This window comes from Rhincodon typus, chromosome 7 (genome assembly GCF_021869965.1).
Source record: "Rhincodon typus isolate 14 chromosome 7, sRhiTyp1.1, whole genome shotgun sequence".
NCBI classification, from domain to species: Eukaryota; Metazoa; Chordata; class Chondrichthyes; order Orectolobiformes; family Rhincodontidae; genus Rhincodon; species Rhincodon typus.
In genome coordinates this window covers 40,135,139-40,162,025 of record NC_063338.1, presented here as the reverse complement: position 1 = coordinate 40,162,025, position 26,887 = coordinate 40,135,139, and the positions used below count along the sequence as shown (strand labels likewise).

Genomic DNA, 26,887 nt, shown 5'->3' with positions numbered 1-26,887 from the left:
ATTCCAGATGCATAACTGTTCAATTTCACACTAATCTCATTTCACATTAAACCTAAAAATGCATTAATTGTAATTTTTCATTTTATCTAGGTATCTAAGTTCATTCGAATCAAAGCAAAATAATATGGATGCTGGAAATCTGAAACAAACACAGAAAATATTACAGAAACTCAGCTTGCCTGGCAGCATCTGTGGAGAGAACAGTTCCAAAGAAGTGTCATAACAGTTCCAAAGAAGTGTCATATTCGACTTGAAATGTTAACTCAGTTTTTCTCTCCACAGATGCTGCCAGATCTGTGGAGTTTCTCCAGCATTTTTGTTGATCTAAATTCCTTCAGCTATGTTTTCTTTTGGTCCCACCTCTGGATCAACATTTTCAACTCCATATTAATTTGCTTAGTTATTCTCATGATTTCAAATATTCTTGCATAATATTCCTCTTCAATTTTCTCTTTTCTATGGAGAATGGTCCTGAAATTGCTGGAGTGACAAACTTGGAGCAAATGTGTTCCTTTTTACACATCCTGGTGTCACCCTTCACCTTTAGGAAGGGTGTTATTAAACTGGATAGGGTGCAAAAAAGATTTACAAGTCTGATACGCAGACTGGAAGGTTTGATGTAAGCAGAGGCTGGATAGGCTGGGATTTTTCTCCCTGGAGAGTAGGAGGTTGAAGGGTGACCTTATGGAGGTTTAGAAAATCATGAGGGGCATAGATAAGGTGAATAGCCAAGGAATTTTTTTTTTCCCTGGGTAGGAAACTGGAGGGCACAGTTTTAAGATGAGATGGGAAAGAGTTGAAAGGGATCTGAGGATAATTTTTTTCACACAGAGGATGCAGCATATATGGAACAAGCTGCCAAAGGAAACGGTAGAGGTGGGTACAATTACAACATTTAAAAGACATTTGGACAGGTACACGGATAAGGAAAGGTTTAGAAGGATATGGGCCAAACACAGGCAAATGGGACCAGTTCAGTTTAGGAAACCTGGTTGGCATGCCTGAGTTGGACTGAAGTGTCTGTTTCTGTGCTGTATGAGTCTACCCTTCAGACCATATTACTTTTGTCACACAAATTGTGAGAAATACAAATTAAAATTGTATAGTAATGTCAGCAGGGCATTTGGGACATCTTAGTCTGTCTCAGTAGCCAAATTCACTTAAGGATGGACAAAGAAATAGTGCCAATGGGGAAAATGCTAGAATCCATTGCTAAGGAACAAATAACAGGACATTTAGAAATGTTTAAACTAATCAGAGTCAATACAGTTTGGGAAAGGGAAATCATGTAATGTTCTTTGATGATATAATAAGCAGAGTTAATGAAGAGAAACTGGTACATGTAGTGTGTTGAGATTGCATAGTGTGGGTGTGGGGGGGGCGAGGTGGTAACATATTGGCATAGATAGAAAATTGCCTGGATGGCAGAAAACAGAGTACGCATAAGTGGGTCTTTGTATAATTGGCAGGATGTGATGATGGAGTCCTAAAGAAATCTGTACTGGTGTCTCAACTCTTTAAGAATTTACATCAATGACATAGACAAGGGGAGAAAAGGCTGACTAAATTTGTAACTGACACCAAAGTAGGTAGGGAAGTCATAAGCAATGCTCCTCCTAAGCTCCATGGGACTGTACACGTTTATCGATGCCATTTACAGCACTAAAGCCCAGTTCTGGAAGTTGCTGCCATTCAAGACCCCTGAGGTCCACACAGAAGAAAAGAAAATTAATAGGAATGCTGGTCATAAGGATGATGTAAGCAAGTTGCAGATAGGTAATAGGCAGGTTGAGAGAATGGGAAGACATTTGGCAGACAGTGTATAATGTGAAATTGGGAGAGTAAAAAAAAGCAGAATTTTACTCAAACAGAGAATGACTACAAAATTCCGAGATGTAGAGGCATTCAGCAACACTGGTACATGAGTCACAAAAATTTAGTGTTCAGAAAGTAATCAAGGAGGCCAATGGGACGCTTTGGTCTATTACAAGAGGAACTGAACATAAAAGTAAGGTACTGATGCTTCGGTTATACAGAGCATTGGTGAGGCCACATCTTAAATACTGTGTAGCGTTTCGGTCTCGTTATTTAAGGAAAGTTGAAAATGCATTGGAGGTGGTTCAGAGGACTGATACTTAGGACCATTTCTTTCTTTCAGGCGGTTGTGTGACTTTGAAACCGTCCATCTCATGGGGCTGTGGATGTTGGGGGGTGGGGGGTGGGGGTGGCGCGGATGGTGGGGGTGGGGGGTGTGGTCAGTGAATATTTTTCAGACAGAAGTGGATAAATTCTGGCAAGGCAACAGAATTGGAATCAAATGTTATTGAAGATAGAGGGGAATCTGGAATTTGAAAGACAAACAGATTGTCTTTGATCTTATTGAATGGCAGAGCAGGCTTGAGGAGCCAAATCGTATTCTGCTGTTCCTATTTTGTATATTTATACATTTGTAAGCTGGGTTTTAAAGACACTAATAATGGCAGATGCAACAAATTTGCTGTTACAATTCCAAATTGTTTCTGAACCCTAAATTTTTAAGTCCATGATCTGAATATTTCAGCATGTAGTGTGCATAACTTGATTCAGCTGCTTTAAAATGGCATTAATTTAATTAAAATAAATGAAAACAAATAAATTAAGTTTTAAAAAGAATTTAAGTTTTAAGACATTTTTAAAACCAACCTTTCACTATCAAATTCGCCATACATTTTGTGATTCCTGCATCATTCTTTGCCTGGCAAAGGATCTTCCCAGCGTGATTATTTTCAACAGAAGCAATGTGCAGTGTAGCTATATCGTTCTCAAAGGATAATTTAACGTTATCATCTTCTGTGACATCATCTTTATCTTTTTGCCAGGTTATAGAAATTGGGCTTGCACCTTTCACGGTGCATTGAAACACAGCAGGAGTTCCCAGAAGCACAGTAACATTTTCAATCTTCTTAACAAATGATGGAGGTTCTGTTTGGGAAATGAAATATTATAAACATTGGATTTCACTGACTAATCACTGCAGAATCGTCTGAAAATTAGTCAGAAAAAGAAATCATCATGTAATTTAATGGAAAAGAAACATTTGCTCTGTCTTTACTAACCTTTCAAAGTAACTGTGGAACTGCAGGAACACTCTCCCACTTCGTTAGATACCTTGCATTGATATTCACCAACGTCTATGGCATCAAATTTAAGGACTTGTAAACTAACTAGTGAGTTTTGACAGACTGCCTTGTATTTTTTGCTAGGCCTAATTAGTTTATTGTCCTTATACCAAGAAACATCGTATGGAGGTATACCAGCCACTTCACACTCAAGAATAATATCAGAGGTTTTGAGCACCTTAAGAGATTCAAGTTCTTTTCTGAAAGATGGTGGTTCTACAAAAGAATGAATAATAAATTCAATCTATAAAATATCTATAAAATCTATACTTTAGATGCAAAACTTGAAATGTCAGAAATTTCTTGTACATGCAGCCCAAGTTTGTAAAAGTGGAAGCTAGAAATCTTCACGGACCTTTAATTGTTACAGAAACACTGCAACGCTCACTAGCAACTTCATTCTTAGCTTCACAACTGTATTCTCCACTGTCTTCCACATCACCTTCAAGAATTTCAAGAATGGCCACAGAGTCAACAAATGATATTCTATACTTCTCACTCGGGTGAATTTGCTTGTCTTCCCTAAACCAGGTAATTTTAATTTCAGGCGTGCCAGTCACTTCACATTCAAGCCGAGCTGAATCACCTCTTTTCAGTAATTTTGATGGCTCTGGTTTCCGTAAAAACACTGGTGGTTCTACAAAAGTCAAGATGTCATAAAGATTGAATTTATAAGAGATTCATAAATGAAGATTAGAAGATAAAGTCAATGCATGGCACTTCACAGTTAAGATAACTTCAATTCATGGTATTAAGAAAAGTTATTCTCTACTGATTTTTCAATAGAAAGAACAGAGAAAGTGTTAAGCATGCTGAATGTAACTGAACAAACCATACATAAAAAAGTATCACCTTTTACAAAAAGGTTTGTGCTGCAGGAAATGACTCCAGCATCATTACTAATTTCACAAATGTAATCGCCCTTGTCAGAAGGTTTAGCTGAAAATATCTCAAGATAAGTTGTAGAAATATCCTTCATAATAAAACAGGTGCCACCAGTCACAAGTTCTGTGTTATCCTTGAACCACTTCATTGACATTGGAGGCGTACCATTCACCACAGTCTTAAATTTCACAGTTGAACCTGGCAGAACATGCTCAGATGCAGGCTTCATAATAAAGCTTGGAGGCTCTAAAAGACATTCAGACATAAAGCATAAGAATTATGCATCATGAATGAATATAAGTATAGAACAAGTAAACATTGTCAACGAAGAATGCACCTTGAATGCAAATTGAAATAGCAAGAGACAAAATATAGTGCAGAGGTAAAATTCAAGTATTTGTTCAAACCTTTTATACTTAAGACTCCACTGCATTCATCACTTCCTGCTGGATTAGTAACTTTGCAGTAGTAAGTTCCACCATCTGCAATCTCTAACTGATCAACTGTCAAAGTAGCTGTGTTGTCTTGACAAAGTATTCTGTATTTATCACTGGCTGTTAACTCTTTGTCATCTTTATACCAATAAACGCTGACTGGCATAGAACCAGAAAATTTGCATTCCATGTGAAAAGTAGCACCCAAGATGCTGGTCATCTTTCGTAACTTTTTAGTGAAGGAGGGTGCAATCATACGATCTGTCCAAGACAGAACAACAAATCAATAACGTTACCAAAATAAAATTAAAATTAACCTTAACATTACAATGAGCAAGGGGAGAATAAAATTAGACATACTAACCCAGTACATTAATAAATGTTTTGCAACTGCAACTGCCCACATCATTTTTGACCTCAAAGGAGTATTCACCACTATCCTCACTTTCTGCAGAAATAATCCTTAGACTGGCGACGTTTTTTGAAAAGGTCATTTTATATTTTCTACTGGATATCAGTTCTTTGCCATTCCTGAACCATTTAATTTTTAGTTCCGGTGTACCAGCTACTGTGAATTCCAAAGTTGCTGGGTCCCCTGCAGTCACACTAATTGGCTCTGCTTTCTCTAGGATATTTGCAGGCTCTGTGGCAAAATGAAATGGTTGGTTACCATTAACAAAACTCATAGCTCATCATTATGATATAAAATAAGAATACTGCATGCCATGTGCCAACATATTCTCAAACTAACCTTTTACAACTAATGTTGCCAAACATTTTTGACTTCCTGCTTCATTTTCCGCAATACAGGCGTACTTTCCACCATTGTTCATTTCAACAGCAGCAATTTGAAGAGTACTGATATTATTCTCATAAGTCATTTTGACATTATTACTCTCTGTGACAACATCTTTATCTTTCAGCCAAGTTAAAGTGATGGGAGGTGAGCCTTTGATGCTGCACTGAAATATAGCTGAGCTTCCTAGAAGTGCAGTAGTATTTTCAATCTTCTTCACAAATGATGGTGGTTCTAATTTAAAGTGAACATACAGAATATGCATCTTACAGTTCGTCCAACAAATGATCTTTGTTAATATTTAAAGATCTGTTTAAGACTGTAATTATGAACACAGTTCTCTCACTTTTTGAAAGCATTACTAACCTTTCAACTTTACTGTTGCACCACAGACACATTTCCCTAATTCATTTGAAACAGTGCATTGATAATCACCAACATCTGAGGACTCAAAGAAGCTAACATGGAGTGAAACATGAGCATCTTGGGAAACCATCTTGTACTTCCTGCTGGTGCGAATTGGTTTTCTGTCTTTATGCCAGAGGACTTCAAATGGAGCTGTGCCAGACAGCTCACATTCAAGAGTGCAACCAAATCCTTTTACCACTTCAGTAGGTTCAAATGCTTTGCTAAAAGAGGGAGGCTCTACAGAGGAACACAAAAATCTCATGCTAAAATTAAGTTCTGATAATTTTGACTGTAAAAGGTAGAAGAAGAAAGTAACAAAGATGTTGCCTGATATGAAACCAACACCAACATCATACACACCTTTGATTGTGACGACAGAGCTGCAAGTATCAGTACCAGCTTCATTTTGTGCTTCACACACATAATCTCCGCTATCTTCTACATTTAGATTATTAATTTCAAGAACAGTTGTAGAATCAACAAATGATATCTTGAATTTTTCTGAAGAATGGAGAACCTTATTGTTCTTGTACCAGGTAACATTGATTTCAGGTGACCCTTTCACTTGGCACTTCAAGTGTGCTGAATCACCTTGTTTCAACAGCAATGTTGGTTCTAGCTTCTTAAGGAACGATGGTGGCTCTGAAGGAAGGTTTGAAGCAACATTTTAAGTGATGCCAAAGGATAGGCATTTACATGAAGAGAATATTAATAAGACACTTTTATAAAGATGTAACACATAAGAACATAAGAACATAAAAGATATTAATCAATATTAATTAAGATATTATTGATAATTAAGAAAATGTTGAATTCTTTAATTTTTCAACATACTTCAAGAAAGGTAAAGACAATATATTATTTATTAAATTGACAACTGAAACATTTTTTGAGTCAGATGTGCATTGTTTTAAAAATCTATGTAATCAACAGAATCCTTCACATAATCACTACTTAGCATCTCACTTCCAGATATTCTTTTTGCAAAATACAATTTTTCTGCTGTAAAATTCAATTAAATTAACAGAGATAAGCGAAGGATAAAAGAAACATTAAGAGCAGAATTTAATTTGTCCAACCCTCGGGAATTGGGGATATGGGCGGGAATAATGGAGATATGTTCACTTTACTGATTCCCTTCTTGATTAAATCAAGGATGGGGAAAACTAAGGCTGGTTTTCCCATCCCCAGGCCATTTATGGTCATTTAAGGTCATTGCAGCTAATTTAGAGCAGTAAGTGTCACATATTTGTCTAGAGTGGTAACAGCACAACAGACCATCTGAGCTATTATGTCTGTGCTAGCTCTCTGAGGAAGCAATTCACTTCATGCCTTTTCCTCATAGCCCTGCAAAATTGTCCTTTACAATTAAAGATCTAATTTGCTTTTGAATGTTTTAATGGATCCTTTATCTAACCCATTCTCACGCAGTCCATTCTAAATCATAACCACTCATAAGACTCTAGTTCTCAATCCTTCCATTGTTGGGAACAATTTGGCCCTAATATTGCCTGTGAATCTGTCTTCCTTAATGGCTTTACATCCTTCCCGAAGTGTAGTGCCCAGAATTGCACATATTACTCCAATTGAGACCGAACCAGTTTTTAAATACAGATTTAATCCCTATGTCACAAAGGTAAAACCCAGGATGGCTAGACTTTTTTTTTAAAAGCACTTTCTCAATCTATTCTGTTACTTCCAATAATTTGTGCACATATACATCCGTCTGCTCCTATATTCTTTTAGAATTGGACCCTTTATTTTGTATTCATTTGTACTCCTCCTATGAAAAATTATTCTTTACATGCTACATTCAATTTCACCTCCCAATTATCCGGTAATTCCACCAGACTATGTCTTTCTGAAGTTCTGTACTATGCTCCTCACAGTTCGCAATAGTTTCATGTTTTGCATAATCTGTAAAGTTTGAAATTGTGCCATGTACATCAAGGTGTAGGTCAGTATGTCACAAAGCGTAGAGTTCCCACATATCCCTGGGTGACTCTTATATAAAAATTTCTCCAGTCTGAAAAGCAGCTATTCTCCACTAGTCTTTGTTTGCAGTCAGTCAGCCAATTTCAATAGCATGTTGCCAGAGTCAGTTTCATTTCATGAACTTTAGCTTTACTCACAAGTTTATGGTTTGACAATTTACCAAATGCCTTTTGGAAGTCCACTATATCAAAAGCATTGCCCTCATCAAAAGTCTCTCACCTCATCAAAACCTCAAGAATGTTGATTAAGTATAATTTGCCCTTAGCAAATTCAATGTTGCCTTTCCTTAATAAATATGCATTTGTCCAAGTGGCTAATAATTTTGCTTTGATTTTTTTTCTAAAAGCTTCTCCACCAGCAAGGTTAAACTGGCAAGCCTGCTGATGCTGGACTAATCTTTACACCTTTTTCTTGAACAAGGGTATAAGATTGATAATTCTCCAGTCCTCTGGCACCACACCTAGCCCAAGGTAAACCAGAGAAGTATGGCCCATGCTTCAGCAATCTCCATTCTCACTTCTTCCAGTGCCCTTGGATGAATATCATTCAATCCTGGTGTCTTATAAAATTTAAAAGCAAAAGCCCTATCAGGTACTGCCTTCTTATCAATTTTAATCCATGAAGTATCTGATCTATCTTCTCATTCACCATGACTCAGACAGCATTATCTTCCTTGGTGAAGATGGATGCAAAGTATTAATTTAAAACCTCAGCCATATCTCATGCCCCCACACATAAATCCCTTACTTAAGCCTACTCCTCTCATGACTCTTGTATGCCTACAGAAAACTTTGGATTCTCTTTATTTAACTGTCAGTCACTTCTCATACTCTCTCTATGCTTCCCTTATTTGTTTTTTAAATTCCTCTCTGAACCTTTTATATTTAGCACTCTGCTTCATCTTAATCTCTACCTCTTTCTTTGTCCAGGGAGTTCTGGATTTGGGAGTTCTGAAGAAGGGTCACTGAACCCGAAACATTAACTCCGATTTTTTTCTTCACAGGTGCTGCCAGACCTGCTGAGCTTTTCCAGCAACTTTGTTTTTGTTCTGGATTTGTTTATCTACCTTATATCTGCATGAAATATACCTTGCCCATACATGAGCTTTCTCCTCATGCCCATTGCTTAGGTACATTTGTAACCTCTAATCTTTGATTCTAATTTAATTGGGCCAGATCCATTCTTAGCCATGTTGAAGTTGCATCCCCCAGTTAGTTATTCTTACACAAACTTTCTGTCCTTTCTCATAGCCAACCCACACTTTATGATGGAATACTACTGGCCCTATAAATTACTCTACTGATATTTGATGCAATTGGCCCCCTTCATTCCCAAGAAGCAGGTCGAGCAATGCATCCTCCCACTTTGGACTAGAAACAAACTACTGTAGAAATTTTTCAAGTACACATTCTTGAAACTCCTGTCCCTCTCTGCCCTTCAGTTTTTAAGTTGGTAATTAAAGGACCCTGTGATAACTCATTTTTTTCTCTTGACATTTTTCCAAATAGTTGAAGGCTTATAGACTACACCAAACAATGTAATTACATATTTACTTTAGTTCCTTAGCTCTAGCCAAATAAATTCTGCCTTTGGTCTCACTGGTACATCTTCTCATTCCAGCACTGAAATGCCTCTCCTTCATCAATACTGTATTCCTTCTTCCTTCCCTTTCTTTCCTGAACTCCTTGAACCCAGGAGAATTTAATAACCAGTCCTTCCCTTCTTTGAATCAGATTTCTGTTACCGCCTTACAGCATATGTCCATGAGGTTATCTGCATTTGCAATCATCAATCTTATTTACAACACATTGGTGTTACATATGAACTTAAATCCAAATGAAACAAATGATGTCCAATCCTAATTGCACAATAATGTTATAATTAGCTTGACTGCATTCCACGTGTTTAGTTACTAACTGGTCCTCTTTTCATTTGACAGTTCTCATCATGTTAAGACAGAGGTGTTTAATTCAGATCAAGATTATTTTTAGACAAGTTTAAAGTCATATGGTTTCGAAAAACAGAGAATATTTAAGATAAACACCTATTTAATTAAATGAAAAGAAGGCTGCTGTGATTGAAATACATCCATGTATATTTTCACTTAAAAGAAAATCATAATATACCTATGATACACCAAGTAATACATATAAAACATAAGAATTGTATTATCTCTAATTTCACAATATAAAATAAGATATTTAAGATATATTTGATCTCAAATAAATGATAAAAGTTAGAAAATGGTGCTAAGAATCGGCTGCATTACAAAACAGCCTTTAATCAAGATATTTTAATGAAAGTATTATGCAGTAAGTATGATTGCACAAATGTAAAATATGCAAACCAAAATTAAGAATGAATTAGAAATAGTGTTATTTGTTTAACCTGCAGCAATAGACACTGCCTCCCAGAAAAATTTTAAAAACCATAACTAGTTTCATACAAAGCAACCATGACATTTTTTCTTACCAGAGGTTTGTGATCAATAACTTTCCTTACCTTTTACTGTTAATGCTGCTGAACAGGAATTGCTTCCAGCTTCATTTGAAGCTGTACATACATAATTTCCTGCATCCTTCAGTTTGGTTTTCAGGATTTCTAAAACTGCTGTCTTGTCTTCAAATGTAATTTTGTAATCTTTGCCAGCATGAAGTTCTATACCATCTTTTTTCCATGAAATTTTAACTGCTGTGTCTTCATCTACTTGACATTCAAGATGCGTACCGCAGTTAAGTATTGTCTGAGTAGGTTCAAGAGTCTTAGTGAAATGTGGTTTGTCAAGTATTGTTAGATCAGCACTGCAAATATCAGTACCACAGTCATTGGTCACTTTGCAAGAATAGGTTCCTTTGTTCTGAACCTTTAGGTCACGAATTTCTAAAATACGTTTGTTGTCCTTGACTGATATTTTGTAGTTCTCTTCATCAGTAATATCAACACCATTCTTCTGCCAAGTGGTATGGATCACGGGTGATCCTGCCACTGCGCACTGAAGTTTTGCTGTCTTACCCACAAAAGTTGTAACTGATTGCAGTCTCGTTATGAAGCTTGGTGGGGTAAGTTCTACAAAAGAAACAACTTGGTTAGGATTTTCAGTTTTTAAGGAATTAGGCTTTCAGCCAGCACTAACTTAGGACTGGTATATTGTCACAATTTATTTGAAAGAAAGTAGGAAAGGCAACAAAAAAAAAGGCACTAATACTCTCTGCAGCATTTGTTGGAGAATTCATATAATTTTAAATAAATTACAAGACGCTCTTATTTCATTTGGGTGTCTTAGCACTACATTGTGTAACTTTATGATAACTTAAACGATGCACAAATTCAGAATGAAATATTTTTCTTCTAAAGATGAAAAAAAAAGATAAAGTTTGTTTTCTAGCTTAATTTTCGAGTTAAATACATATTGGGATCAATTCAGGGAAGCAATGCCACCATTGTGATGTTCCAGTAAACAGCCAGGACATCCACTGAGGTCAAAGCCCATGATTAACTGGAAACAGCCTGTCAGCTGTAAGCCATCCTGTTGAGGCGAATCACCCTGATGGCCTGATAGGTGGAGCCATGAGAGATTATGACCATTTGACAATTTCCCAGGGAGCACTTCAGTTTTAAGGAGAGCCTTGTAGTCTCTTGCTCATCTCAGCAGTGTCCATCCCTCCAGTGGAACCACTGCACAGACAATGTTGCACACCCTTCCATTGGGCTCCCCATTTCAATGGCCCTTTTGCCACACTCAGTTGGACAGGAGTCTGAGAGGTGAATTGGCTGCCTCTGGGAAGATCATGAGTGATAGCCCGTCTATTGGGTTACCCGGCTTCTCAGCCTGGATTGAGATTAATGTCAGAATCACAACCAAATGGGAAAATTCAACCCATTCTGTCTCAAATGAAGCAGAGATTTTTGTCAGTATAACACTGCAATGATTTTCTAAAACCGAGAATATGATGGCCAGAACTATAGATACTTAAATAGCTATTAAAAAAGTAAACATTTTTGATAATCAAACTATATAAAAATCAAGACACGCATTGTTACTGCTGGAAGTGAGCAATCATTCAGGATATACGTAAAGTAAATATAGATGCAAAACCACCCAAAATTTCAGGACAATCAAGTTGAAAGTGAATTGCTAAAATGAAACACAATTTTACCACAAATGACTTACCAGTCACAATCAGTTTAGCTGTGCTGCTTACACTGCCACACCGGTTTGATGCTCTACACGTGTAGTCACCGCAGTCAATTAGCTGGGGTTTCAAGAGTTTCAAGATGGAGGTATATTTCTCGGTCACAATGCTGTACTTTTCACTGTCACGAAGTTCAGCTCTTGCTCGGAACCATTGGAACCTTACATCAGGAATGGGGTCAACTTCACATTCAAACTGAGTAGGCTGTCCAACTATCACCTCCAGTGATTCAATCTTCCTCTTGAAAGATGGGGGCACTACAGATTTAAAATGTAAATAAAAAATTGTGAGAAGATAGCAATAGTAAACCATATTTCTTTAGCACAGGGTCTAGACATGGCCCTCGGAAACTCAAGGATGGTGGATGGAGGGTGAAAGAAACTAGCAATCCAAAAGGTGACTGTGGAGAAGAAATGATTGTTAACAGATGTTAGCTGACCAGTAGTTGTGCTCAACATAATAAATGGTAAGAATTCAATGAATGAAATTCACGATTTATTGACATGTGTGGTGCCCAGAAGCATGCAAATAATTGGTACATCTATGAAATGTTTTTTTTCCTAGAAAAAAGTAGATGATAAAAAGGTGATATTAAGGTTTAGGAAGAAATGCAATGTTCAGTTGACTTTTCGTTATGACAAAAGTGGTGACAATGATAAAATTCAGCAACTCTTCAGATGTGGATATGGGGATGAAAAGAATATTATGTCAGTTAGTAGAAACTTAAAATACCATGGCTGATGCGAATTAATGGGTAATGTTAAAGTACCGAGGGCAATAAAGAAAATATATTCACAGTAAGGTTTAAACATAGCATTAACTTTCAAAGTTACTCATTATCAGCAGTGAAAGCATGTGAAGATTGCATCAAATTGGAATGGATTTTCACTTAAATTAACACAAAATCAGCTGAAAAGTTCTTTCTAAACTGATACAATCTTTTCAGGCTTTGACTGCACAGTAGATTGACAACTAGGTTATGCAACCATTCTTTTACTTTTAAAGTAAGGAAGGAAAGAAGGAAGACAGGAAGGAAGGGAAGGGGCAAAAGGAGGCATCTAGTGATGTTAATTTGTTATAGTAAACTGATTTGGATTTTGAGAAATTACTACGCAGTTAGTTTATATTAGCTTTTGAAGTTTATATTAACAAAGATTTTATCCCCATAATCCAACCTCTTATAATAACTGTGAGTTTTGCAGAAGTAGTTGCTTTTCCAGCTTCATTCAGTGCCTCACAGACATATTCTCCTTGATGCTCCTCTTTCTGTACTTTGTTGATTATAAGTGAGTAAGTGTCACGTTCTTGCAAACATTTGAACTCATTTTTTGAAGTGATTCGTTTCCCATTGATATACCAATTTACCTTGTTAACTTTAGTTATGACTGTGCTCAACTTTACTTCACTATCTTCATCAACAGTGATGTCTGTAAGTCCTTTAACAATTACTGGTTTGTCTTTGGGGGGCTTTATTGGTGTTTCACCTAGCTTTCTTGGTTTAGAAATATGAGTAACTATAATTTCTTCCATTTCCTTCTCTTTTTTGAGAATTTCTGTTGACTGTTCCATTGGAACAGGTGCTGGAGGGGCATCTGTAGTAATTATTGTACCACCAACATCTCTCTTGTGACTCACTATTGTCACTTCTTCAACAGTTTCCACAGATTTAAAATCCTGAGTAAAACCCTCTGATTCAGTGGTTGTTGTCATTTCTTGAACAGCTGCCTTCTTTGAGATTACAGAATAATCTTGGGAAACTGTAATATTTGTCTGGAGTTTCTGTTCAGCCACATGCATCCCGGCCTCAAAGGTGCTTTCAGAAATGGTGACAGCCTCAGGTGAGAAAATCTCTTTAGCAGGAGTAATGCTGATGTGTAATTTTTCTAACACATCAGTTGGTGGACGGATTGTATCCAGTTGTTCAGCCAGAAAAGCACGCTGTTGTTCATGAGTAATAGCATGGAAAGCAGCCGTCAATTCTTTTCTTAAGTCAGCTTTCTGAGGATATTCTCCTTCAAATGACAGAGTTATGTCTATAGGAGGATTGACATTAGTAATTTGATATGTATATAAAATACACGCGGGTTCTTTTTGAACTTTTAATTCCTTAATCTCCACCTCTTCTACGCCACCCAATGAGATAGATGAAAGAACACATTGCTCACTTGCCAAAGCAGATTGCAATGCTTTTCTAATCTGTACACCAACATCTAAGGTGGATGCTTGGGGAACTTCAATATTAAGTGCTTTTTCTTTTTGGAGTACCTCACTTTCTTGTATTACATGAGTGAGAAGTTTCTCTTTTGGTTGTCTTTCTACCTTTAGAACTTTCTTTTCCGATCTTGTGATTGCTGAAGAATGTTCTTCTTCAATGAGGTGTTTTTCTTGAAGCAACAATGGAAACCTTACTGACTGTCCCTGTTGGATTCTTGCTGCAAAATCCTTTTCTGCAGCTTCTAACATTGTGGTGCTTTCAATAGCTACAGCCTTTTCTTTAACCTGAACAGAAATTGAAGGGAGTTTTGATTCATATTTGTCTTCACAGCTTGCTGCATCTAAGCCTTCAAACATGGCAACAGAACCATCTTCCACTACCTTGTTCTCGGTTATAGTACTGAACTGTTTGACTGTGTCATCCAACTTATTTATGATTGCACGCTGTTCTTTACCCTCAATGGTAAGCATTTTCTCCTTTGCTATGTGCATTGGTACAGTTACAGATGGAAGAAACTCTCGTGGCAGAAGCTCAGTTTTGGCTTCAGCCTTTGAACTTTTAATTTCCATTTCAAGCATTTTAGTTTGTTCAGCTAGCAATTCTGGTTTCTCTTCTATAACAGCAGCATAGCTATATGCTTTCTCAAGTCTGTGTCCTGCCATATGAGTAGCTGGTTTCTCATAAGGTAGAAGATCTTCCTTGTGAAGAATGCAAACAGTCATCACAGAATGAGGACAAAAAATAGGCATATGTTCTTTTGTAGGTTTAATTATTGTGGTATCTTTTGCATCAGATAATGGAGTTGTATGTTCTTCAGGTATAAGATGCTGCTCTTCTGATAGTAAGGAATGTAGCAACGTTGGGCTTCTTCTGGTGTCAGCTTTCTCTTCTGTAGGTACTTCAAAAGTAAAAGTTGTTTCTTTGGGCAGAGTGTCCTGTCCCTGTACAATTTGTAAATGCAAAGGTTTCTTTACTTCTTTTTTTGACGTTATTGAGATTGCACTATCTAAACCAATTATTATATCAGCATGTTCACCCATGAGCTGCTGCTTTTCTTCTGTAGTTAAAGCAGTTTTAACAAACTTATCTTTCATCAAGGAAGCTTGCTGTATGTCACCTTTTTGCACTTCAAACAGAGATTCCTTTGGTAGTGATTTCTGGCTTTCAGTAACAGACGTCAAGAATGGTTTTGGCAATTCCTTTGACAACTTTGCCTTTCTTGCTGCATCTAACGTTTGTATGTCTTTGGTCATTTCATGTCTTACTCTTTTGTTCTCTGTTGCTACGGCTGTATGAACCTCCATTTTTCTTTCTCTTTGTATTTCACATTTCTGTCCGTCGGGAATTTCAAAGGCAAACAAAGCTTCTTTGGGAGGTTCTTGATGTCCCTCAATCTTGTACCTGTGTAAAGGATATGCAGGCTCTGTTTTTGATATTTCTTGTTCTACAATGTCAAGAGTTGAAGTCCTGGAGCTAGGAATTAGACGCTTTTCCTCAGATAAGATGCTTACTTCTTTTCTTTTTGTTTTAGCCGTTATAGTAGGTGAATCTCTGATACTAAAGCTACTTTCCTTTGGAATGACTGTTTGCTCCTCAACTGTGGGCAAACGAAGGGCAGTGTCTAACCGTACTTCAGTGCTTGACAATTCAAGTATTGGTGGACTTTTAATAGGTTCATAATGTTGCTCTATATATCCTAGACTCTCTTGAGTAGTTTGTGAATGCATTACTATCTGACTCTTCCCTGCAATTGTTGCTTCAGCAGCAGAGACTGTTACCTCATGCAACATGCCTGTCTGTTCACTGTGAACAGAATGTTTATCTTCAGAAGCTATCGTATAGACCAGTTGATCTCTGTCTTGTAACTCAGCCTGAGCATCACCAGGCAATGTTACCATGAACAGACGTGACTCTGTGGCATGGTCACTTACAGACTTTTTATATGTCTGAGTATGGTGCTTATGAGCAACTTCCTCTTTTGTATGTTCAGTGGTAGCAAACGTACCACTGAACACAGTTAGCTCTGCAGTGCAAGTTGTTTCCCCAAACTGATTAAATGCTTTGCAGGAATACAAGCCACTGTCCTCTTTCTGTGCTTTATTAATAGTTAATGAACCAGAGCCATCAGAGTTAGAACTAAGGCTGCAATGCAAACTCTGATGAATTTGGTTGTTTTCCTTGTACCAAAAAACTTCTGGTATTGGTTCACCTATCACTACATACTCAAATATAGCAGGCAGGCCTTCTGGGCACTGTAAAGACTTCAGTTCCTGGAAAAAATGTGGTGGCTGACCCCTAGGTGGATGTATGATTTCTGTTGGCATCACTGGCATTTTTCTATCTGCTAATTTTGCAAGTGGGGGCTTTGCAGACGATTTCCTAAACCCTTCCTTTGGTTTGATCTTCAGGTATGCACTACATGAAGTCTCTCCAAGTATATTAGTAGCAGAGCAGCTATATTCTCCCTCATCTGTAAATTTTGCATAAGGTATGATCAGGCTATATTCATCCCTATCATAAACAAACTTGTAGTTTGATGAAGGAGTCAATTTTTTACTGTTACAAAACCACTGAATAGAGGGCTTTGGGAATCCAGTAACAGTGACAGAGAATTTAGCTACATCTTCCACAACTACCTCTATACTAGAAATGCGCTTAATGAATACTGGCACTGTTTGCAGAGGCTTAGCATCTGTGGTTATTTCCAAAGTGCTAGAAAGGGTTGCAGTTTCAGGCTTGAGTTCAAATGTTTTGTCTGACACATGAAGTTCACTGCTGTAGAAATCTTCCCTCTCATCTTCAGCAGCAATGGTAACAGAGCTAGAAAATTCTGTATAAAAAATAAGATGCTTAACTTTAGAAAACGTATTGATTGTGAGTAATACTGGAAATTAGAAGAAAATTACAAACTATAATGATAAGATGTTTGCATGATAAACTCATGAGTGCTTCAAAATAATACAAATACAGTTTCTATAATAGTCTGCGATCCAATGTAGATAGAAATAGTCAGAAAAGGCAGGATAGTGTTTTTCTGCTACTTTGAACATCTCATTACATAAATAAAGACTTGTTGTCATGTTTCAAACTAAAATTGAACTATTTAACTTCAACTTTATTGAGATCTGTTGATGCTAAATGTGTGACTTTTGAAAAACCAGAACAATTATTTACAGATAATTTTAATGTCAAATCTATTTTCTCCATTTCCTCATCAAAGTGAGTAAAAAGGGACTTTGCAGATTGATGTTTGCTGCTGGTGGAGATACATTCTGCCATGACAACATTCCAGGAGAGGCATGTTGATACAATTTATTACCGCACAAAAAATGTATTGCATGTTACAAATTGTCTTAAGGCTCAAATAATTTCTAATATAAACTTTATTCCGTTACTGAAATACATATTTTTCAATCAAATAAATCGTATTCGAGCAGTATTTGTATCATAAGCAAGCTGAAATAAAAATGTCTTCCTACTTTTACTTTATTAACAACACTATCAAAACAAAAAGTTTCATAGACTGCTAAGCTTCAGACTGAAAAATAACCCAGATATCATTTGTAAACCCTGTTAATCTTTTGGAAACCAATGTTGTCAAACCAATAGTGAACCTTGGTTTACATGTATTAAAAGCAACTTAATAAGCTAGGGCCTGGTCCAGTGGTTCGGAGGATAGATGCAACACTTCTGCAGCACCATTCCACTCAAAACCTGATCCCTGCTAATCTCCTCTTAACTTAGTAGCAATGATGTCCTGACATTGGCTTTAACATCCTCAGGCAATAGCAAAAGAAAATCAGGAGCCCCTGTTCGTGATCGCTGTCCAGCAATCCATACAGAATTTAAGGCTGAATTTTAGTTGTCTTTGGGACCCTAACTTCAGGGTGAAACCCACTTGCAAAGATGGGACTGGTTCAGTGATTTTTACTGGTGGCAATCTTTCAATTGGCTGAACTTGAGGGTCCACCATCCAATTCTGAATAGTGGGTGGCCAGTTTCCTGATGCTGCCAGGCCACTAGACTAGCAGACCTGAAGTCCCAACAATACACTGTGTGAGGCCACCGCTGCTGAGGGACAATAAGACCCCTGAATATAGAGGAACCTCAGACCCTCAAGGGAAAACTAAAATTCTGGATGGCTGAGGGAGATAGGCCACACCAATCGCAGAGAAAACTCCTCAATGGATCTTTGGGTATGTGGAGGTTGTCTTTCAAACCTTCTGGGGCATTGACCCTCTGGCTATGATGCATCTGCCTCACTACTATGCCAGTTTAGTATAGCCATCTCCATGAAGCTGGTGGACCCATGAAAGAGGCACAATACATGCTGGCAGATCCATAAATTAGTTCACACTTGAACCCTTAAATTATGTCATTGAGCATCTTCCTCCATGGAGTAGATAGTAACCCATTCTGCAGGCCCACCAATGGAAAACTTTCCTAGCAGCAGGACAATCAAAGAGAGTCATGCTAACACAACTCCCTGCTACTTTACCAGTTAACCTCACCCATTTCCTCACCTCTTGTCGTCACTCAGGGCCTGGTAAATTCAGCCTAGCTTTTGTGGACATCGCTTAAGTGCAGGATAACATTTATCATGTTGGTTCCACACTCAAATGATTTACCAATGTTCACAGACCACTGTGAAATGACCTTTACTACCTGTGGAACCAGATCTTTGGATTAGCTCATTTTTTTTAAAGAGATAAGTGAAAGAAACTATGCCTTATGTATCAATCGCATTATTACTTGAAAATAAAACCAGAAGTACTATCATTCACTACTTGATGCAGCAGCAGAACATGATATATTCACAGTATACAGCAACAGAAACCTGTACAAGGAATGAATGATGTCTGTGTTAAGCAACTTCTCATAAAAGATGGGAGTCTAACCCCTTTTTCCCAAACATCATGTCTTACATCGTGTCTTAAATCATGTCAAATGGGGCAAGTAAATCATGGAAGACAACTTATGCTTTCACACAACTAGATAGTTGTACTTGTGAGAACATAACTGATAAACATAGTGACCAAAATATTAATTTATGTTTATGGCATGAAGGATATAATTTTGAAAAAAGAATTGGAATTTGTAGCATTCAAACCACTAAAGTCTATTCCTCATAACCAAACAATTTACACGTGTTGGACAAATATTAAACATTGATTACAATGGAAATTATACATTTTTAATGTATAATTAACAAATTAGAAAGCAAATAACAAAATGCTAGTGATAATCAAAATAATGATCCACAAACATAGAATATGATTATTTGCAAACTCACCACAGAACTCAGTTTCCTTTGTAGCTTTACAATAACCTGAAATCATCCATATTATGTCATGGTGGTAATCTCTGGACACAATGAATATATGTTCTTATTACTCTACTTCCATAATTATGGAAACTGCTCAAAAGATTTACCTGACGGAATAGATAATCTTTCTCAGCACTACATCAAGATCTATTGTGCCACACAGATTACTTCATCCAGAAGCAACTGTGGCAATACGCATCAGTAAGTTCTGCACCTCTGTCAAGTGTACTCTTAATCCTGAACCTGAACAATCTCTCAAGCCCTCCTGGCCTCCAAGCAACGCCATTAAAATTAACAATAGAATAACAAACTCACAATAAATAGACCAAATTTTGAACGTCCAACCTGTGTGCTGATGTAGCACATAGGTGCTCCAATGAACTATGTCGCATGATGTGGTTTCTATATGGGAATTCCCAATACAAGTTTCTGAGCTCAATTGAAAAAGATAACATAAGACGATTGAGGAATGCCAAGGATGTTCTGATTTACAAGATAGGAAATTTATGAAAAGAGTTGAGTGGGCTCTATGTACTTTCTGGTTAAAAGATTCTGGGGCCAGATACTTCTCTTCGACATTTGCTGAAAAACAGTAAATACAACAGGGATCTAAAAGTAAATAAGCAAAGAATGAATAAAAACAGAAGCATATAATAAATGAAGTCAACTTACAAAAAAAAAATCCTCTGAATTATAACCAACAGAACTATTCTGTTATGTCTACTGCAATAGTTCTTGTCCTGATATATCCATTCAATAACTGTGACTAATAATCATGAAAGTATGCATCCTAGTCCTTCATATGACAATTGGTATCATTTTCAGCTTCCTCTATCACAATCCCTCAGCTTTGTCTTCCTTCCAAAGTATTAGGCAGTTTCCAGAGATGACAATTTCACACAGCTCAAAATTATCAGCACCAATTTGACAACAGTAAAATATTAGGAAAGAAATTGATGTTCATGATGTGCGCAAATAATTGTGTAAAACACTTATCTGACTTTGCTCAGGGGATTTTCATTGTGGCACTGCAGCAGTAAATAATTGGGATTAATGATCCTAATTAAAAAATTGGCCAGAGGAATGCCATATGAGTGTGTTTAGTGAATTTACTCTAGGATCACTCACATGAATTTCTAGCCTAAATTAAAACATTTCCTAAATTGCACCTTTGTCCAAATCGGTAATGATACCAAGCAGGAAAAGACAACTCTAAACATTTCAGCTACTTGGTTTTGTAACTCAACAACTTGAGCTACTTGTGTGAGCTAGTCTTGAGTGTCAATTAGTCAAATGCACTTTGCATCAAACAGGACTCTGCAATATACTCAGTACTACTGTCAAACTATACATTTACTTCTGAAAATTACAAGGTAGGATCTGGAAAATATTTTTTCGCTCTGTATTTCCTCTTAATTAAATCTTCCAGCCAACATGCACCAAGAAATAATTGCACAGTGAAGAATTATAGCATTCAAAGAGTTAACAATCTTTGTATGTCAGTTCACATCTTCAGTTAGGTTAAATGTTAACAAAAATATTCAGTGGTTGTATACCAATTGGGATAAATACTCTCTTTAAAGTATTTCAATATCTTGATTAATCTTTCAATGAAACCATGCATGCATTATGAAGTAAATATCTCCAAAAAGTATATCGCTAGTACCTATCACTGAAGAATCTGTGTTTGAATGCAAACCTCTGTTGACATTAGTTCCTGGGCCTCTGCATGTAGAGAATTGTATAACTCAACTGAGTTGTCAGACACAGCTTCATGCAGAAGCTAGGTATTGGGGTAAAAGAAAGGAATTCAGAATGACAGAATTTTCCTGTATCACTACAACAATTTTAGAGGAGTTTGGACAGTGTCTTTGAAAGCAGATAATACAATTAACTGGGGAAAGTCATAATCAAAAGGTGACATACTAGGAAAAAAAGGCAAAATATTAATTACAAGCAGGTTGAGGACCTTTATTCAGTTTACTTCAAAGTTATCATGCTAATTCAACAGGTTTGGCCTTTAGCATAACCACTTGCATAGATAGAACATTATGTTTTCAGTATAAATATGCCTATCAAGTCAGTCTTGGTTAACCTGTTTATATAAAACTCCTCAAGATATCAATATTTATCATAATCCTATGTTTGACCTCAGCGGCCATTTTAAATTCCTAGTCCAAACAATCACTATTTTTGCAATAGTTGTTTTTCAGCTAATACGTCAATCATAATAAAATCAAAGCTCCACTACTGAGAAACCACTGCAGAGTAAAATTGCTTTAAATCAACATACATCCACTATAAATGACCCATCTTTTCAGGAACATCAAATAAGAAGATATAAATGTTCCGTTCAGTAAGACCAATTCAATTTTCATGTTTGAAATGAGCAAATTCATAAATGTACCATAAATCTAAACCAAATTTTTTTTTTATTATTCAAACTATGTCACAGGACATTCAGAAAGTACTATTTTACAAATATAATACTTTTAAAACTGCTTCTGAAACTGCTTCCCCAGCTTTGTTAACAGCTTTGCATTTATATACTCCAGCATCACTTTCTGTAACATTTGCAATGTTCAAATAATGATGCCCGGAGTCTTTTTCCTCAATGATGTAGTTGCCATCTTCAAGTACTTGGTCATTCATATACCATATTACATTGGGTTTTGGAGTACCAGTCACAAAACACTGAAAAGATGCCATGCTCCCAATGCTGGTGATACAGTCAAGGAGGGATATTACAAATCTTGGAGGAGTTTCTGTCACTTGAAATTCAAATGAACAGTTTTCAGAAGCTTCTCCCTTAAACTGAATAGTTTCCTCCTTGGCAGGCTCAGCAAATACATCAAAACTAATGTTCACACTTTTCTCTCCTTTTTCTTCATTTGCATTCTCTGTCAATGCTATGAGCTTCACTGATTTCTGAGAATCATCTCTACCTTGTTCAATGTCAAACTCAACCTCGATTTCAGAACCCTGACTGCTCTGCAGTAAAGCATTACCAATATCAACATCTAATTCCTGGGGACATTCCTGAGCATGAGCCAATGATACAGCAGCAACAGCTCTACCACCTGCTTTTGTAAGTGCCATACATGCATTTGTTACTGTAAGATAGCCTCTACATGTTGTTTCTCCAACACTATTCACTGTTTTGCAAGTGTATGTGCCACTGTCGGAAGGACAAACATTGGTTATTTTAAGACTATGATTAGGGGTATCTGTTCTAATATATTTCTTGCCATCGAATGTTATAAGTGAATCATTTCTGAACCACATTACCTCAGGCTTAGGAATACCTGTTACTGAGCATTCAAAGACTGCATCAGTGTTTTCTGGAATCTCAAAGTCAAAAATATGGCTAATAAATCGTGGGGGCATTTCCGTGACTTCAAAGTCAATTTTCACATCTTCATTATCTTTTGTTAAAAGGTCAACGTTATGTTCATCAGACATCATCAAAGGAAGAACATCCAGGGAGATAACCATGTTTTTATTGTCAGGAGTGAATTCAGGAATTGTAACAATCTTTATCTGTTTTTCAAATTCCTTCACTTCATGTTCGTCAAGTTCAACTTCCAGAAGAATTTCTTGAGGTGAAGGAGATCTTGATGTTTGGTCTTGCTGCACATCAAACTCTATAACGTGTTGATGAGTCACTGGGGGTGGCAATGCAATTGACCTTCCATCCTGTGGTAAAACATCTACCTGAGTAACACTTTTGGCTTCCCCTATGATGTTTACAGCACTGCAAGTGTATTCTCCTTCATCTTCTCTCTGAATACTATGGATTACCAATAAACACAAACCTCCCTCTCTCTCAAGTCTAGTTCTATGGTTTGGCTCTAATAATGACCTTTTTCTATACCACTTAACATTTGGAGTTGGGCAACCAATTACCTCAATGATAAATGTAAGTGTGCCTCCTTCGTGAATTCTTTTTCTAACAAGAGGTTTGATAAATGCAGGTGGCATTTCATTTCCTTTTGCTTCAGTTTCTTGTGGTGGTGTGGAAAATAACTCTGATCTTTGCTCTTCAGTAGCAAGACTTACAGACTCAAGCGGAGTTGTTTCAATACCCTCGTCTATTGGAGTTCTGAAAAATTCTGGTGGTGTATGAAACCTCTCCAGTAAAGCACGAGAAGATCGACCCACATTAAGTGAAGACAATATTTCTGGAGGAGTGGCATAGCCAGGAGACTGAGGTGGGGTATGGAAAGCCTCTGCAGACACAGCAGTTCGGTAGTTTTCAGAAGCCAAAGGCGGTGTATAAAATCTTTCATTCTCTGAAACATCATCACTAATTGTACTGCTGATTTCAATCGACATTTCAGATTCTGGAGAAAGAGACCGTGTCCACTCTTCATTTTGATTATAGTAGTCATAAACAGCAGCAAATGTTACTTCCTCAACCTCCATCGAAGTTATTCCAGATTCATCGTAGCCAAATGTCTCATTATTTACCTCTTCGTGAATCTGTGCTTCTTCCTGTCTTGCGGAAAGGAGATACTGTGCAATTGAAACCCCGTCATTTGCAGCCCCCTCATCTTTATTCGTGGTTGTTCCTATTGGATCTATACTAATATCATAGTCAGGTTTCGGAGATGCTAAGTTACCACTTAACTCCATCTTGGACACATTTTCTGTTGTTTCTGCCCCATTACTTTTAACAACTTGCTGAATTACACTTTCTGAAAATACGCTAGCCTCATACATTTCACCTTCCGAGGCACATTTGTCCTCATTTCGTTCTATTTCCTTTCCCATTTTCCAATCTTTAGATAACTTCTGGTTTGCATCAAAAGACCGTAAATATTCACTGATAGAACATGTCTCTTCTACTGTTTTATTTGACACTTTTTGATCTATCAGTTCAAAGTCTGTGGCAATGTTATTACTAGCCTTCACTGAAGATGAGCATTTGCTTGAAAATTCACCAAAGGGCATTGCTGAATCTGTGAATTTTTTATCACCCTCCTCCCTTAAAGATGAAACTTCATCAGAAAAGGAATTCAATGAGCTCAGTATTGCTTTATTGTTCCCTTCCCTTAAAGATGAAACTTTACTTGAAAATTCATCGCCAATGCAAGTCACAGAACCTTCACCTTCAGGAATAAAATTAAGTGCTTGTTCTTTAATGCTAAATAAAGGAGAAGCATCCCTGTGTCCTTCCTGTACTGATAATTGCTTTTGCTGCTCAATGTCTTCAACCTGTCCTGTTTTACTTAGATTAAATAGAAAACGGCTAACTGACAACCCTGCTTCCTCATCAGATGACTCAGTATCCTTCAGATGGCAAATAAAACTATGCACTACAGGCTGTACTATAAGACTCGTTATACTCTGTACTTCTCCTGCTTTATTTTTAGCAACACACTTATAGTTCCCCATATCAGAGGCTGAGACAGTATCAATGTACAATCTATATTTGCCTCCACTCTCTTCAAATCGGTGCTTGCTATTATCACCAGTTAAAACTCTGTCATTTTGGATCCATGAAACAACAGGTGTTGGCTCTCCAGAAATTAAACATTCAAACATTACGGATTCTCCTTCTACACAACAAATCCTATCTAGTTCTTTCACAACCTGTGGCGGTTCAGAAATTACGTCAAAAGAGAAAGTAAATTTATGCTTTGCAGTCTGTGACAGCGGTTCCTGAGATGAATCCTTAGAATCAAATTCATCTTCTTGCAGTAACTCTTTATGTTCCTCATCTTGCTCTGGTGTTGGGGTTGGAGCAGTTATTTTAATTTCAACAGGAGAAGGAAGTAAAGAAAAACCTCTGGGACATGATTGGGGTGCTGAAACTTTTGGTAATTGTAAGGTGGATCTTGTTACAGCAAATTCTGGAAAATACGACTCCATCTCATTTTCAATCAGCTGATCAACATTATCTTCTTCAGTCTTGTTCTCTGGTGCCTCCGTCACACGTATATCAAACTTTTCCAAAGACTCTTCAAACAACTTTGGTTCTAGTTCTGGAAAATAAATGTTATTTTACCTTAATTGAAGATCCTAATTCATAAATATCTAATTGCAACATATTTTAAGTTTAAAAAATTCATCAGTAAAGAATGGTGAATCTTACCTTGTATTATAAGGGTCCCAAATGTAGATGCAGTTCCATATTGGTTGAATATTACACATGCATATACTCCTTCATGTTCTTTGCAAGTGCACCCAATACTCAAAGTAGAGCTGTTTTCTGTGGAGTGAATATGATAGTCCCTATTTCGAGAAATTGGGCGTTCATCCTTGTACCAAACTACAGTCGGTTGTGGGTGCCCATAAAACTGGCACTCAAGCACACATAATTCTCCTTGCTTAATTTCAGAAGATGCAATATGACGGAAACACGTAGGTGGGCAATGTTTGACTGCAGGAGTCTCTTGTTTCAGAGGCCCTTTTGTAGCTACAAGTTCATATTGGCTGCTTGGTACTTCTGTTGATGTCTCTTCCATGAACGAACTGATGAAACCTGATGTCTTGTTTTCCTCAGTTAAGGAAGGCGTTTTTGCTGTTTGGATATTATTTTTAACTTTCCATTTTTGTTGCGATTCTTTCTGGCTACTTTCAGATGTGCTAATCATTGCTGTTTCTCCATCTGTTGATTGATCAGATGTTCCATGGCCGTGTTCTTGATTTTCTTTCGGGAAGTCTTTGTGCATTCTGGTAACACTGTCAAGAGCTGTCTCATGTCTTTCCCTAAATTCTGCTTTGTCAGCTGATCCTATTTTGCCAATTGGAGATGGCTTTTTCAATGCACTGACATAAGTTAAAGTTTCCACTTCCTCTGGTAAAGGAGAAGGCTTTACCATCCAGGGGGAACTCACAATCTTTGCTTCATATTGTGGCTCTTTCTGTTTGATTTTAGCTACACTTATTATTTCGATGTGATTTTCTGCCAATTTGGGTTGCTCATGTACGTCATGACCTTCTTCAGGTTTCCCTAACTGCACATCCTTTTGTACACGGTCAAAACCTGCATACTGCTGGTCAAAGACAACAAGGTGCAGGGCTGGAGACTGCTGGTCAAAAGCTGTTTCATGTTCTTCCATAAGTTCAAATCCATATCCAGGTTCTTTTGTATCTATTGCTGTTTCTCTTTTCAATGAACTAAAAGAGGTTGGCTCAAGTTTGCCATCTGGCGAAGAAGGATGTACTACTTGAGCAGTGCTTATTGTTGTATCTGCAGGTTGTAACTCTTTATGGGAGACTGTAGAAAAGGTGGCTATCTCTATTTGTTTTACCATTGGTTTTGACCTGTCAGGCACAGGATGGGCATCTTTAGATACTTCCGTTACAAAATCGATGTCGGGTGCAGCATGAACATCTTTAGATATTTCTGTTACAAAGTCTCTGTCAGGTACAGCATGAACATCTTTAGATATTTCTGTTACAAAGTCTCTGTCAGATGCAGCATGGACATCTTTAGATATTTCTGTTACAAAATCTCTGCGAGGTATTG

The 26,887-nt window shown here is 37.2% G+C and overlaps 1 protein-coding gene across 1 annotated transcript in view; it reads right to left on the bottom strand.

Annotated features, from left to right (window-relative positions):
• The window catches only part of ttn.2 (titin, tandem duplicate 2), a 308,270-nt gene that overhangs the window by 214,930 nt on the left and 66,453 nt on the right, over positions 1–26,887 (bottom strand). The window contains exons 41-52 of the mRNA XM_048599205.1: positions 13,045–16,914; positions 11,848–12,126; positions 10,179–10,742; positions 6,042–6,323; positions 5,640–5,918; positions 5,229–5,507; positions 4,842–5,120; positions 4,451–4,738; positions 4,011–4,289; positions 3,514–3,795; positions 3,096–3,374; positions 2,683–2,961 (exon numbers count right to left, since the gene is read on the bottom strand). Coding sequence (XP_048455162.1) covers positions 2,683–2,961; positions 3,096–3,374; positions 3,514–3,795; positions 4,011–4,289; positions 4,451–4,738; positions 4,842–5,120; positions 5,229–5,507; positions 5,640–5,918; positions 6,042–6,323; positions 10,179–10,742; positions 11,848–12,126; positions 13,045–16,914 — 7,239 coding nt within the window. The remainder of the gene's footprint in view (positions 1–2,682; positions 2,962–3,095; positions 3,375–3,513; positions 3,796–4,010; positions 4,290–4,450; positions 4,739–4,841; positions 5,121–5,228; positions 5,508–5,639; positions 5,919–6,041; positions 6,324–10,178; positions 10,743–11,847; positions 12,127–13,044; positions 16,915–26,887) is intronic.